Source organism: Bemisia tabaci, chromosome 9, assembly GCF_918797505.1.
Source record: "Bemisia tabaci chromosome 9, PGI_BMITA_v3".
NCBI lineage: Eukaryota > Metazoa > Arthropoda > Insecta > Hemiptera > Aleyrodidae > Bemisia > Bemisia tabaci.
The window spans coordinates 19,231,152-19,244,295 of NC_092801.1; the positions used below are offsets into that span (position 1 = coordinate 19,231,152).

Genomic DNA, 13,144 nt, shown 5'->3' on the forward strand with positions numbered 1-13,144 from the left:
TCTTTCTTTCTTTTTTTTCTCTGAATGCATGATCTAATGCCGAGATCTCATAGACTTTACGGGATTTTTACGTTTTTTCGGTTTGGGTGGTTCATCGTCAATAACGCGGTGGGTAGAAAGGTTGATAAGATATGATCACAGGGGATGGAAAGGGAAAAATGTCTAACATGGTTAAAAATGAACAAAATTTATGAGAGGAGAAAAAAAAAACGGGTGAAAACAAAAGAAAAAATGATCGATGAATTTCCATTGAGAATAAAGCGTCAAAATTCACTTATTTTTGGTTTCATCGAGTTTATACATAATCCCCTGTACAGAATGTCCGAGGATTAAATACGAATATTAAACAAAAAAAAAATAAAAACGAAATTGAGGCGACAAACGCTTAAAATCAAGTACAGGGATGATAAAATAAAATAAATTGATAAAATGGACGTATTTCTGCCAATCGGAACTATGTGCATAGGACATTAGCCCCGAGACCCATAAGAATACATGCATAACAGGGCTCACGTTATAATGCCCATAGTTCCGTTTGGCAGAAATACGTTCGAATGAAGGAAATTATAATAAGGATGATGGTAAAGGGAAAAAATTAACTTAGATGAACTTATTACGCACACATTTAGTTAAAATTTAATGATTTCTCCAGTTATAGAAACAATGTAGATTATCTTTATGTACCCCCACAGCGATAGCACGGCAATGAATCACTGAATAATCAGAACATTACCCGCATTCTTATTATCAGGAGGCGCAACAAGTGAGTCATAAAGCTATACATTCTCATAGTTTCCCTCCACCATAAAACATATTTATGGCAAACATATATCGCTACATTTTCGACGCAAGACCTCACTTGAGTGCGGTATTTAAGATCCCGTTTTCACACGTAATATTGCTTACTGACATATTATCATACTCAATTCTGTGACTGAAACCAGTTTTTGGGCTTAGTCTCCTTTCAGCTGATTAAAAGAAAATCAAAGCATGTTCTGGTTGGTTTGTCTGACTGGAACTAGAAAGATGGGATTTTTCTCAGTGGTAAAAAATCCGTGTTATGTTCTTAGAAAATGTACTACTCGTTGGATGCAGTAGTTAAGACGATACATTAAATAGGAACACTTAACACGCAAATAATTATGCTCTGAACTAAAAAAATATATTCGTTTGTTCACCAGTGTCTTATCTCTTACTCCATACTTTATTTATTTTTGTTAGGATTGATGAAAAAGAATCGTTCATTATCCATCTACCCCTCTTCTATTTCTCCATACTTCCTTCCTCCTTCTTCTTTCTTTCTTTCTTTCTTTCTCTTCGTTGCGATTTGCGAAAAAGGACACAGAAAGCAATACAAGCTTTCAAAATTTGAGAATTCTGTCTGCGTCTTTTTCTTCACTAAATGTTATTACTCTAGGTAAAACAAGAAAATTCATAACGATAGAGCGATAGACTCGATAGAGACAACCAGAAAAATGGCTTATGCAGGATTCCAGATGATGCATAGTGGCGTGGCGTGCTTTGCGATTTATCGATTGATCTACCCTTTAAACCTATGAAAAAAGATCGATAAACTGGGCGTTCGCAACGAACGCCTTAATAATCGATTCTTTACCATACCTTCAAATGGGGAAATATCGATAATCGATCACTCATGCCTCGCCACTGATATGATGCCATGGATGCAAGAGGGCAATTTTTTGACCAAAGCTCCTGGGAGATTGAATACTTGAAACACCACCACAAAGAACAAAGGCCTCCCACACATGCATACTTATCCATGGAAACTTTGAAGGGTTGTAGGGCAGCTTCCAATACTTTCTTCTACACGCTTGAATGGGCCTGTTGCAAACTTTTGCTAGAGCAAAAATAAGAGTTGTTTCTTGTAGATAATGCCTCAAAAATCACGATGAGCGCATCGGCAAAGTCTGAAATGCACTCATAACTTCACAATCTGCGTAAGAAATTTGCGTTTTTTTAAGCTTCCCGCTTCAAAAACGATACTACGGCACAGGTGAACATTTTGTTAGAGGAGTCGCTCCATCGTCGGCGATATTCATCATGGCCGACGCTTGCGCAGTTCCGCGCGTATTTTGAGGAGAGTTCAAGGTCAATCAAGGCGGGTGAGGAAAATATGAACGTAAACACGCCGATTGTTATCTAGTCTAATCCTGTTCAGGTGTTATCTCGTCCCATCACAGGTGTTTTGGCGGATTGTCGTCGGCCATGATGAGTATTGCCGACGATGGAACGACTCCTCTAACAAAATGTTCACCTGTGCCGTAGTATCATTTTTGAAGCGGGAAGCTCAAAAAACCGCAAATTTCTTACGCAGATTGTGAAGTTATGAGTGCATTTCAGACTTTGCCGATGCGCTCATCGTGATTTTTGAGGCATTATCTATAAGAAACAACTCTTAGTTTTGCTCTAGCAAAAGTTTGCAACAGGCCCATTAGAGCGGCAAGTTGAAAAAAAATGCATTTATTTAATGTTTACGTCTTCCATTTCCTGGCGAGCATCTGAACTTACTAGTACTCAGAAATGTTGCTATTATTACAAATTGGATTACATTTTGCAATAAGGAACCACTATTTCTGGCTCATTTTAGAAAAAACACATGTGCCATCGATTTCCCTATGAAGATACGTGCTTTTATGGAAGAGCCAGAGATAGTGGTTCCTTATAGCAAAATGTAATCCAATTTATTTACTTATTAAAAGAAGGGAAAAAAGGTGCAAAACATTCAAACTTTAATCCATTAGAACTGAAAGTATTAGTGGCCGCTGGAAGGACAACGGGCCTTCATCGTGGTTGGATGTTGTTTACGGAAGATAAGTTGGTCCAATTGGGTTAAAGGATCTGAGTTTGCGTATCCCTCAACAAATTATGCTTTTGAATATCCTGCCAAATAAGTTTTGAGTGGCTTTCTTCATTTCTAAGCCGAAAAGGGGTGCAAAATTTTATTTTGGAATAATCCTAAACATTTAATAATTAAATCTAAAAAATCCAAACATGGTAGATCAAAACTAGCCTACGATAAAAACTACGTTCATTGCATAAAGCTTTAAATCGTTAAAATTTCGGTACAAATGACTTTTAATTTCTCAGAATATTTCGAGCCAAAATGTTCAGAACACACACTTCTAGCTGATGTCCATCATTCGAGTTCGGATTTTTTGACGTCCGGGTTGTCACATCACAACTTTAAGGGTGCAGGAATTTCCAAAAACCGACCGTCCGCTGCGATACGGCGTCGTACGTACTTTCGATTCACCGCGGTGCGGCGTCAAATGCCCGATCGCTCGCTAAAATGTGCGATTTATCACTCTATTAAAGAATTGAGTAAAACAATGGAGGTTATTCACGACCCAAGATTTGTCTCACATCTGCCCCCTATCCTAGAATCGCGAGATTGGGCATCTTTTTGCACTTTCACTCGAACCCTCCTCCTAACTATAAAAAATTTTCCAATTAACGATTTCCGGTCGAGAATGGCGATGTTGCATGTGTGAGGAATTTGCGCTTTGGCCATTGATTCTTTTGTAAAAGTTCGCGAGAAACACGACGGTGCCGCTGGTTTTCTCTGAAATCAACTCCCAGGCTCAAAAAAAGCTCTCAAGTTGAGGCCAAAACGGAAGGGATATCCCACGCTATCCTGAGAGTCCACCTCTGCATCAAGACTAACTCTCCATGCAAAGATACACGGAGAAAAAAAACTCGTGCGTGGGACCCGAAGTTTAGGTCATATGGATCGCTGAAGTTTTCAGATTGAGCATCTGAACACTTCAGGTCTAGCTGCCGAAGTTCGGATCATACATCTGAAACTTCAGTTCTTACATCTGAAGTACTTCGGTTCTCACATCCGAAGTACTTCGGTTCTCACATCCGAAGTACTTCGGTTCTCACATCTGGAGTACTTCAGATGTAAGAACTGAAGTTTCAGATGTATGATCCGAACTTCGGCAGCTAGACCTAAAGTGTTCAGATGCTCAATCTGAAAACTTCAGAGATCCATATGACCTAAACTTCGGGTTCCACGCACGAGTTTTTTTTCTCCGTGTAGGGAGCAAATACATTGACACGGCTGCCACTTCAATTGGGGACTCCAAAACTGAAAACACGGCAACCCTGCTAATGTATTTGCTCCCTATCTTTGCATGGAGAGTTTGTCTTGATGTAGAGGTGGACTCTCAGGATAGCGTGGGATATCCCCTTCATTTTGGCCTCAACTTGAGAGCAGATGAAGCAATAACTTTTTGGCACGCAGTAATGGAGATGTTGCATGTGTGAGAAATTTGCGATTTGACTCTTGATTCTTGTGTAAAAGTTCGCGAGAAACACGATGGTGCCACTGGTTTTCTCTGAAATCATCTCCCAAGCTCAAAAAAAGCTCTCAAGTTGAGGCCAAAATGGAGGGGATATCCCACCCTACCCTGAGAGTCCAACTTTACATCAAGACAAACTCTCCATGCAAAGATAGGGAGCAAATACATTGACACGGCCGCCACTTTATTTGGGGACTCTTAAGCTGAAAACATGGCATCACTGCTAATGTATTTGCTCCCTATCTTTGCACGGAGAGCTTGTCTTGATGTAAAGTTGGACTCTCAGGGTAGGGTGGGATATCCCCTCCATTTTGGCCTCAACTTGAGAGCTTTTTTTGAGCTTGGGAGTTGATTTCAGAGAAAACCAGTGGCACCATCGTGTTTCTCGCGAACTTTTACAAGAGGATCCAAAGTCAAATAGCAGGTTCCTCACACATGCAACATCTCCATTCTCGTTGAGTAAACAGAAATCCTCTTTAAAGTACGGGACGTCTCTTTGAAATAACAGAAACCTCGTTTGAAACATTTCCTGTTGACTCAACGATAATTCTCACCCGGGAATTCTACAGTGGAGTTTCTATCGAATTGAACCAACAAAAGTTTTCTCCTTGCTGTTCTCACTTCCTTACTAAGCTACCATGTTGACACCAATGCATGCTTTTTTATGATACAAATAAAAGGAGATCATTTACTTAATTATACCGAATTATTTATGAGTTTCGGCTTGGTCAGGAAAATAATGATAGAGATCAAATTATTATTACTGTTGCTTCGCAATCCATGACATCATACTCATCAAGTCTAGAGAACACGTTGATAAATTTTAAAAATTTGAGAGAATCATGAAGTATCAAAATGAAGTATACGTTTTAAAAAACCACTTCTCTGAGAGTTAGAAGCAGATGAAAAGAAAGTAAAGCCACTTACTTCATCCTCTCGTCGTTTGAGATCGGACTGAACTCCCTCTAGTTCTTGTTGAGCTTCATTCGGGGACATCTTGAAGCCTTCCAGCAGCATTTTCACGCCGAATATGAAGAATAAAAGTATTGAAATATAATAAGTATATACTCTCGGTATCACAGTCGCAGCTAAGCCAAACACAACTGCAAAACAATGGAAAAAAGAGGAAAAATTAGGGGTCAATACGACCTGACAAAAAAGTGGACGAACGCGAGGATAGGCAGATATGTAAAAATATTAAAAAACACACAAATTTATCGAAGTAAAATGGGCTATAATGAATTGAAAACGTGTTTCGACGATTTATAAAAAATTTAAAAATGTAAACCTCTATTTTGTTGAGATCCTATCAGTGTAGGGAGAAAATCAGTGTACAACCAAACTTTAATCATCAGGGTTCTTGACTTCTCTTCGGAATAAAACTCATGAACTTCCGGATATTTTTCAAAGAGTTCAAAACAACAAAACCCAGGGCTTCCAGGGAACTTCCAAAGATTTCCTAAAAGATTTTAGCGGCTTTAAAGAATGCCCTTAAAATTTGAAGAGAATTTTGACCAATTTCGACGGGGCAATTTAAAAGCTTTTGTGAAACTTTACTTCCTTCAAAGCAAACAACCTCCTCTAAAATTTGACTGAAATAATGGTCCTTACATTCATGAACTTAAAAACTTCGGGGGGGGGGGGGGATTAAGCTATACAAAAGGACTTTCCAAGGAGTCATAAAACCTAAGGGGAAAAAAATCCCTGGGGTGAGGTTGGAGGGAAAAGGTCCATTGGCGTGGCGTGCTTTGCGATCCATCGATATTTCCCCATTTGAAGCTGTGGTAAAAAATCGATTATTAAGGTGTTCGCTGCGAACACCATGTTTATCGATACTTTTCCATAGGTTTAAATGACCGATCTATCGATACATCGCAAAGCACGCCACGCCACTGAGAAGGGCGGAGTAACGTGTTGGTGGTAGGCGCATGCGCAAGGCTGCCATAATTTCTTTATCTTCAAATACCCTGACTTTCCATGATTTTTCCCTGACCCCGCAATTATTTAATTCGCTGATGCTGCCTTTCCCTGACCTCTGAAAAGAATGTCCACCTTTTATTCCCTTGAAATACGCTAGCTTTTGCTAAACTTTGGACGAAATTTCCTTGTTCAGGGGTCAATTGATGGATAAAGGAATTCAGCAGCAGGTTAAAAGATAACAAACCTTAAAAACAACAAGAAGGATAAACGGTTGGAAGATAAGTGATACGTTTTAGTGATTAGTATGTGTGCCAGAGATTCCCTGACTTTTCCCATAAATTCCCTCACTTTTCCTGCAAATTTCCTGACTTTCCCGTTTTCCAAACCGTCGGCAACTTTGCAAGCATGATAAAAAAATAGAAAAAGAAAAAAAGGCGAATGAACGATCGTTTTCTTTTCAAGATGCGAATAGTGATTTGAAGATATTAACCATTGGCGGTCGCGGAATTGGGAAAGGGGTAAGATATTAACCGTTGACGGTCGCGGAGTTGGGAAAGGGGTACAAACAAATTAAAGATTTGACCTTGAGTCGAAGAACGATCGATCATCGAACTTGAATAGCTCTAGCGTAGGGCGAGGAGTCGAGGACAGGGCACCGACTGGAAACGGAATTGAGCGGCTAATTTGAAAGGGAACTTGAAAGCCGTGGGATTCATGGGGTACATGCGCCCTTTTTTAATAAGGAAGCCGTCCGATTATGTTTCAACCCATGACACGATGATTGGGTTGTTTGCAAAACTGGAGAGGGCATGTTTCCCTGGCCTTTACACGCTTTCATGACCGGAAAAGAAAACCAAAATCGGCGACGCTTTACGAATACCACTGAAATCACTCTCATGACTGGAATCCATTGATTCTATGCGCCTCCTCTGGAGATACTTCAATTTCAGAATTTTAAAATTTATTTCACAAAAAAATTTAAATTTGAGTTCAAATTTGGTCTAGATACGTGGAAAGACCGTTTTAAGAGCTTTTAATCCGCGCCAAAACGGTTTAGATCAAATGAACCATTTCAGAAACACAAGCAGTCGAAAGGGGCTAACCTCTTTTATTTTAATGGAACTTGAAAGCTCAATAAAAGTTCAACTAGAGCGAAAAAAATATTAAAAAAATGACATTTTTGGAAACAGCTCAAAAAATAGAGTAAATGTACAAAAATTTCATCAAATTCTAAGGAGGTCGGGTCAAACTTTGGTTTGATTTGGTATGGAAAGACCCATAAGGCAGTGGCAAGGAATTTTTACAGGGCTGTAGTATAGTGTCTCCGACGTAAAATTTTGAGGAAAAACCAAAATAATCATTAAAAAGTTCAAAAAAACATTTCTGAGGGGAGAGAAAGTTGATAAAAATCCAAACAATAGCTACATTCCCCCCTTTTTTTGAATGTACCCAGCCTCCGTTCTGTGCAGCCTTCCCCCTATTTAAGTTAATATTTTATTGGGCTAGGCCCGCTTCTGTTTACTAATTACTCAGGACTATAATCTTTGCCATTAATTTGATGTCATTCTTAAATATCAATTTACTCATTGATGAATCGATGAGACAATCTAAAATAATCAAGCTTTACGTTCCATTACAAGTCATTTGAGAGCCTCTGAACGATTACTCATTACTCCGATCTTCCATAACCCCCGCCTACGTTGTCTTTATCAAAAACTGATTTCAAGTTCGGGAAAACGTTTCTTTTGTTCTTCGATAAGCACAATAAGCTTTCAATATTTATGTTCGTATTTCGATAATCTTACTCTACGCCAAAACCTGCGTACTCACAGATCATTTCCGTAAAGCTATTGTTCTGAGGGAATTCTCCTCTTAAAATGCACGAATAGAAAAAATTTAGCGTGCGTTATTACAAGGCGTTATATGGCAGAAGGACGTCATGCAACTTTTTTGTGTGCGGTGTTAGGAATCATGTAACGCCCCTAGAAAGTCTAGTAACGCGTGCAAAACTTCATAATTCACACTACAAACTTCTTATGACGCATGCGACAAAATCATGACGCCCTTTTACTTGTGGTGCACTGCATAAAGGTGGTGTCAGGGCTGCAGTATCAATTGTATACATTTTGAAAATGTAAATCGACCACACAATATCGGACAGAAAGACTGAAAGCAGTTCCAACTTTGCTCTTAATCCAATAAAGATTTGTACACATAGCGTGAAGTTCCGACTATGGCTGCGCTTGAGGGCGCTATTAACGGTAACTGTTTGTATGTACCGTAATTTTGCACTTACAAATCAGAAATATTTTTAAAAGAAAGAAAAAAAAAATCAAAACAAAAAACGACTCATGAAAATAGGTTAAAAGAAACTCAATGAAAAACGTTCAGATACCTAATTTTTTCTCGTTTCGAAAACCGGGAACGCAGTAATACTTTTTAACAATCAATGAATTTTTGAAAAAATTAACAATGGTGCGATAAAAATCAGTGTTTGGTTACTTCATTGACTCTATGGGCAACGCTCAAATTAAGTTAAGATGCGCAAGAGCGACAAGCAAACCCTCAGTTAATTTCGCACGCAACGTGTACTGACCGAATTTCATCGTAACGCCTAGATGCAACTATTCGAGCTTCAAGGATGTCCGTGTTGCATACGCACGGAGATGAAGGCGTTTTGACTTTCCAGGCACTCGCCGTTTTGTCAGTTGAAGCGGTAAACGTCTTGCGAGTCAAAACGCCTTCTCTTCTGTGGGTATGCAACATGGACATTGGACATCCGTGGAGCTCGAATAATTGCATTTTTTTGGCGTTCATGACAATCATCCAGTGTTCCTCGCATGCGATACTAACTGAGAGCGCTTTGCTAATAATTGTCTCTCTTCCATCTGCACTTAATTTTGACTAAATATTTCATCACTGTCCAGTGAACCTTTCTGCCAGTTCTTTACTCATCCTGACGTCAAGAACTTCTCTCGTTTCTCTGCGTCTCTTTTTCGCAGAGAAGTTGGAAAGAAGAAAAGTTCTTTGAATTTTTGATGACCAAAAATACAATCCTCAAATCAATGGAAGGTTGCTAATTTCATAGTGAATACAGGATAGTTTGGACAAACTGAAGAGTGAAAATAACATCAGGAAAGCTTTCCATGGAAGTATTGACTAATTTTTTACATCATTTTGGAGCGATTTAAATGTGCCTCCCCAACGAAGCCTCGCGTGATTTTTCACGGTTGGAGTGTTTCCAACTACTATGAGTTTTTATCTTCCACATCGATTGGTCAATGATGGTCAATCAAATAAAGTATTTACAACTGGCAATACTCAACACTACCTGACTCATCAATCAATTACTGAAGTACAAATAATACTATAAAATAAATGGAATGCTGGGGTAAAGCAAGGTCATTTTCAACTAATTCGACATGCGAAGAAGATTCCGATTAACTCGAAGCTGGGAACAATGAGTTTGACCTCATAATAGTTTATTGTATTTTTCAATCAATCATAGGGTTACTGTCGATTTTCTTCTCAAATTTTCGGTGGATTTTTCCTCCGATTTTCTTTTCTTTCACTTTCGCAATGGCTCAGCATCGAAATACAACGGCGTCTTATTTCGTAGTATATCCATCCTGAATTCGTAACGAGCGCTGATGTTTCAGCAAAAAGTATTGAATACAGTCGCCGATGAGGTAATAAATACAGGGTATCCCGGAAATTCAAGCCTCTTTTATAGAGATACATTTTTAGGGTTAAAGAAGACTTTCAGGATGAAGACATGAATTTTCAGGGTGGCAACTGAATTCTGAAGTTAGAGGTCCCTGATTTTTCTGAGAAAAAAACATTCCTGATTTTGGCCAAATTCCGTGGTTTTCTTCCTCGAAGCACTGAAACTCTCGATCAGTATGGTATTCTAGACAAAATTTGATCTAGAAATAAACGCCACTTGTCTTCTTTTCAAAATTGTACGTAAAAAACTACTTAACTTAATTTAACTAAACTTAATGGTCCACTCAATTTAAAAAACGAACATAGAGAACCTGCTTAACTTTTCTCGGAAAAATTATTCTATTAGGAGAAACAAGGCAACGTTGGAATGCTCATGCGCAGGCCCGCCACATCCCATCTCGGGCCCTGGTACCAATTTTCTGGCCCGGGCCCCTAGCACAGGGGGGGGGGGGGGGGGGGGGGGGTTCCGGGGGGCCTCCCCCGGGAAATTTTTGAAATTTTAAATCTATTTGGACGCATTATGAAGCTCTTATGATGGAGATTTTCCATCAATTTCTGCAGAATAATTACGCCTTTTTGTTTACTTTCAGCACCAAAAACTTTCGAATTGTTGCATTCAAAACATCTATAAATTTTTTTTTGAGGGGGCAGATGATAATTTTCAATTCTATGGGGAGCCGGGCCCCCCTGGACTCCCCTTTCGTACGTCTATGGCAAGGGAGTTAAGCCATTGAAGTCGAGGATGCCCAGAAAGGAGCCTCTTAGCATCCGACAACGGAAGAAAATGAAACACAGTTACTAAAAATATCATTCTACATATACTCAAAATCTTGAAAATCTCTAAAAAAGTAAGAAAAATTTTATAGTGCCCTAGCGTGTTTTTGAAACTTTATTCACCTTTTGCGGAATTTTTAGGGTAATTTTTTCACTTTTCCCTACGAGACAAGGGTTACACATGAATTCGCAGTGGTTTGTCACCTGCGTCACGGGCCCCTCCAGGGCCCGGGCCCCGGTACCAGGGACCCAGTATCCCCCCCTTGTGGCGGGCCTGCTCATGCGGCGTCGAAACACAGCACGGACCTTCCAAGCCCCATTATTCGATGCCGCGATTACTTATTCTAATGTGAGTTCGAATAATCGCGCCTAACACAGTGCGGCCGGTGTCAAACGTACATTACAGCTTGCAAGACTGCAAGAATACTTCACGCATTGCGCCAAACAGAGCGGTCGGTGTTGAGCGCATATTAGCGCCTACACGACTGCATGGATACTTCACGCATTGGACCAAACGCAGTGCAATCCGTCAGTTAGCGTGGAACGCATATTAGCGCTTACAGGGCTGTGGGTATACTTTACGCATTGCGCGCACAGCACAGTGCGTACTTCAATCGTTGTAATTTCTCGATGTAAGACCCACCAACAGCAGCGACGCGGTGGACATAATATCCGAGCAGTGTACAAGGCGAGCCTGCAATCCTCGATAGGCATAGAGAAAAAAAACGAGGTGTTTGCATTTCGGGCATCTTGGAATTTTTTTGACGACGTAGGTCGGTACCGCGACTTTTATCATCAAGTTTCTTGGAAATGATGTATTTTATGGAGAAAATGCATTTTACATAAAGTTTTTGAAATTAGGCATATCATGAGTTGATTTGAGCAAAAAAATCGGACGTTATGGTCCGTTTCTTATACTTCGAATTCCGGATTTTGCTGACCAGGTTGTACCGACCTACATCACAGGATACACAATCCTCAAGATGCAAACACCTCCTTTTATTCTCTATGCCCGAAAGGTGGTGGAGATATTCCTGCTTTCTGTTTACTTTCCCCTCATTAAATATCCCTCATAGGACCTCATGTACCGGTCCTTCGGACGAATCAAACATCAAACTATGCCAATTAAAGCGCAAGGTGGAGGAAACCAAGGGTGTCCCTACCGCGGTGGATAACGTCAAAACCCCGATTTTTCAAAGGGCAATGACTGAGTTAATATGGAACGAAGAAAGTTGCTGTTTGGACAGAGATTATTTTTAGCTAATCCACAACAATCAAGCACAGGGTGTCTACTAAAACAGGCCGATTAAAAATAAGTACTTTTACAGTACTTTTTCAGTGCATTCTCGAGAAATTTAGTACCTCCTCCATCAGAAAAAATCCGTACTTTTTCAGTGCCTCCATTTGACGAAAGTAGAAAAATTTCAAAAATTTGAAATTGCGACAAAAATGACAAAAAATTAAAAAAAAAAAAATTCCGGACCTTTTTGCAGACTTTCCGCACTTTTTCAGTACTTCCGGACCGCCCTTAAAAAATCAGAACTATTTCCGGACTAGTAGACAACCTGTAGCATCAAAACACGATTCTGAGACCAGCGCAACTGACCCATTCCATTCCTCGATTTTGAACAGTGTATAGCACAGCGCGGCCGAGTTGAAGCGGTCAGTGATCAAAAGCAATATTAATTTTGACCGCACGACCAGACGCCGAGAAGTGAAAGGAAGTGACGTCATAGTTTAACTCACCGGAGAGGACGGTCATGAGGGCAAGGGCGGAGATGGCACCGGCGAAAACGGTGATTCTGGGATGGCGCATGGCCATGATGGCGGCGATGAAGAAGGTCTTGTCGCCGATCTCCGAGACGAGGATCACAGACAGCGAGGCGATGAACGCGTGCACGAACCCCAGGTTCGCCGCCACCGGGTTTTTCTCCGTCGTCCCCGCCGCATGACTCTGTAAAAAAATACCAAAATTATAACATTAATATGTTAATATGTTATGTTATGTTGACGTTCGTAATTTTGTATGTACTAATGTACATACAAAATTACGAACTATCCACTACTAGAGTACCTGTATAGCGAGAGTATGGACAGATGTGAAACTCCGAAAATCCATGAGGCCTTCATCGATGCCTCCGCGAATAAAGTTAGAGCCCAGAAATGCAGCCAACCTATGAATTTCAGTTATCCAGAGCGATTTATTAATACAATTGTTACGAACCATCGTTTAAAAAGCACGTATTTGACTTAGTTTTTGCATACATTTACGCATTTTTGCGGAAGAAGGCTCATTTATGTACATCCTTAGCCATGTTAGTTAGAATTGGAATCTGCAGACTGGCAGTGAAATTTTGTGCGTTAGAACTTGGTTAGAAGGGTGGCTGCACTTTCAGGCC

At 40.1% G+C, this 13,144-nt stretch overlaps 1 protein-coding gene across 3 annotated transcripts in view; it reads right to left on the reverse strand.

Annotated features, from left to right (window-relative positions):
- Positions 1–13,144, reverse strand: part of LOC109034821 (putative divalent cation/proton antiporter TMEM165) — a 41,002-nt gene that overhangs the window by 15,399 nt on the left and 12,459 nt on the right. For all 3 annotated transcript variants that reach the window (XM_019048190.2, XM_019048191.2, XM_019048189.2), the window contains exons 2-3: positions 12,492–12,699; positions 5,253–5,428 (exon numbers count right to left, since the gene is read on the reverse strand). In XM_019048190.2, coding sequence (XP_018903735.2) covers positions 5,253–5,428; positions 12,492–12,699 — 384 coding nt within the window. The remainder of the gene's footprint in view (positions 1–5,252; positions 5,429–12,491; positions 12,700–13,144) is intronic.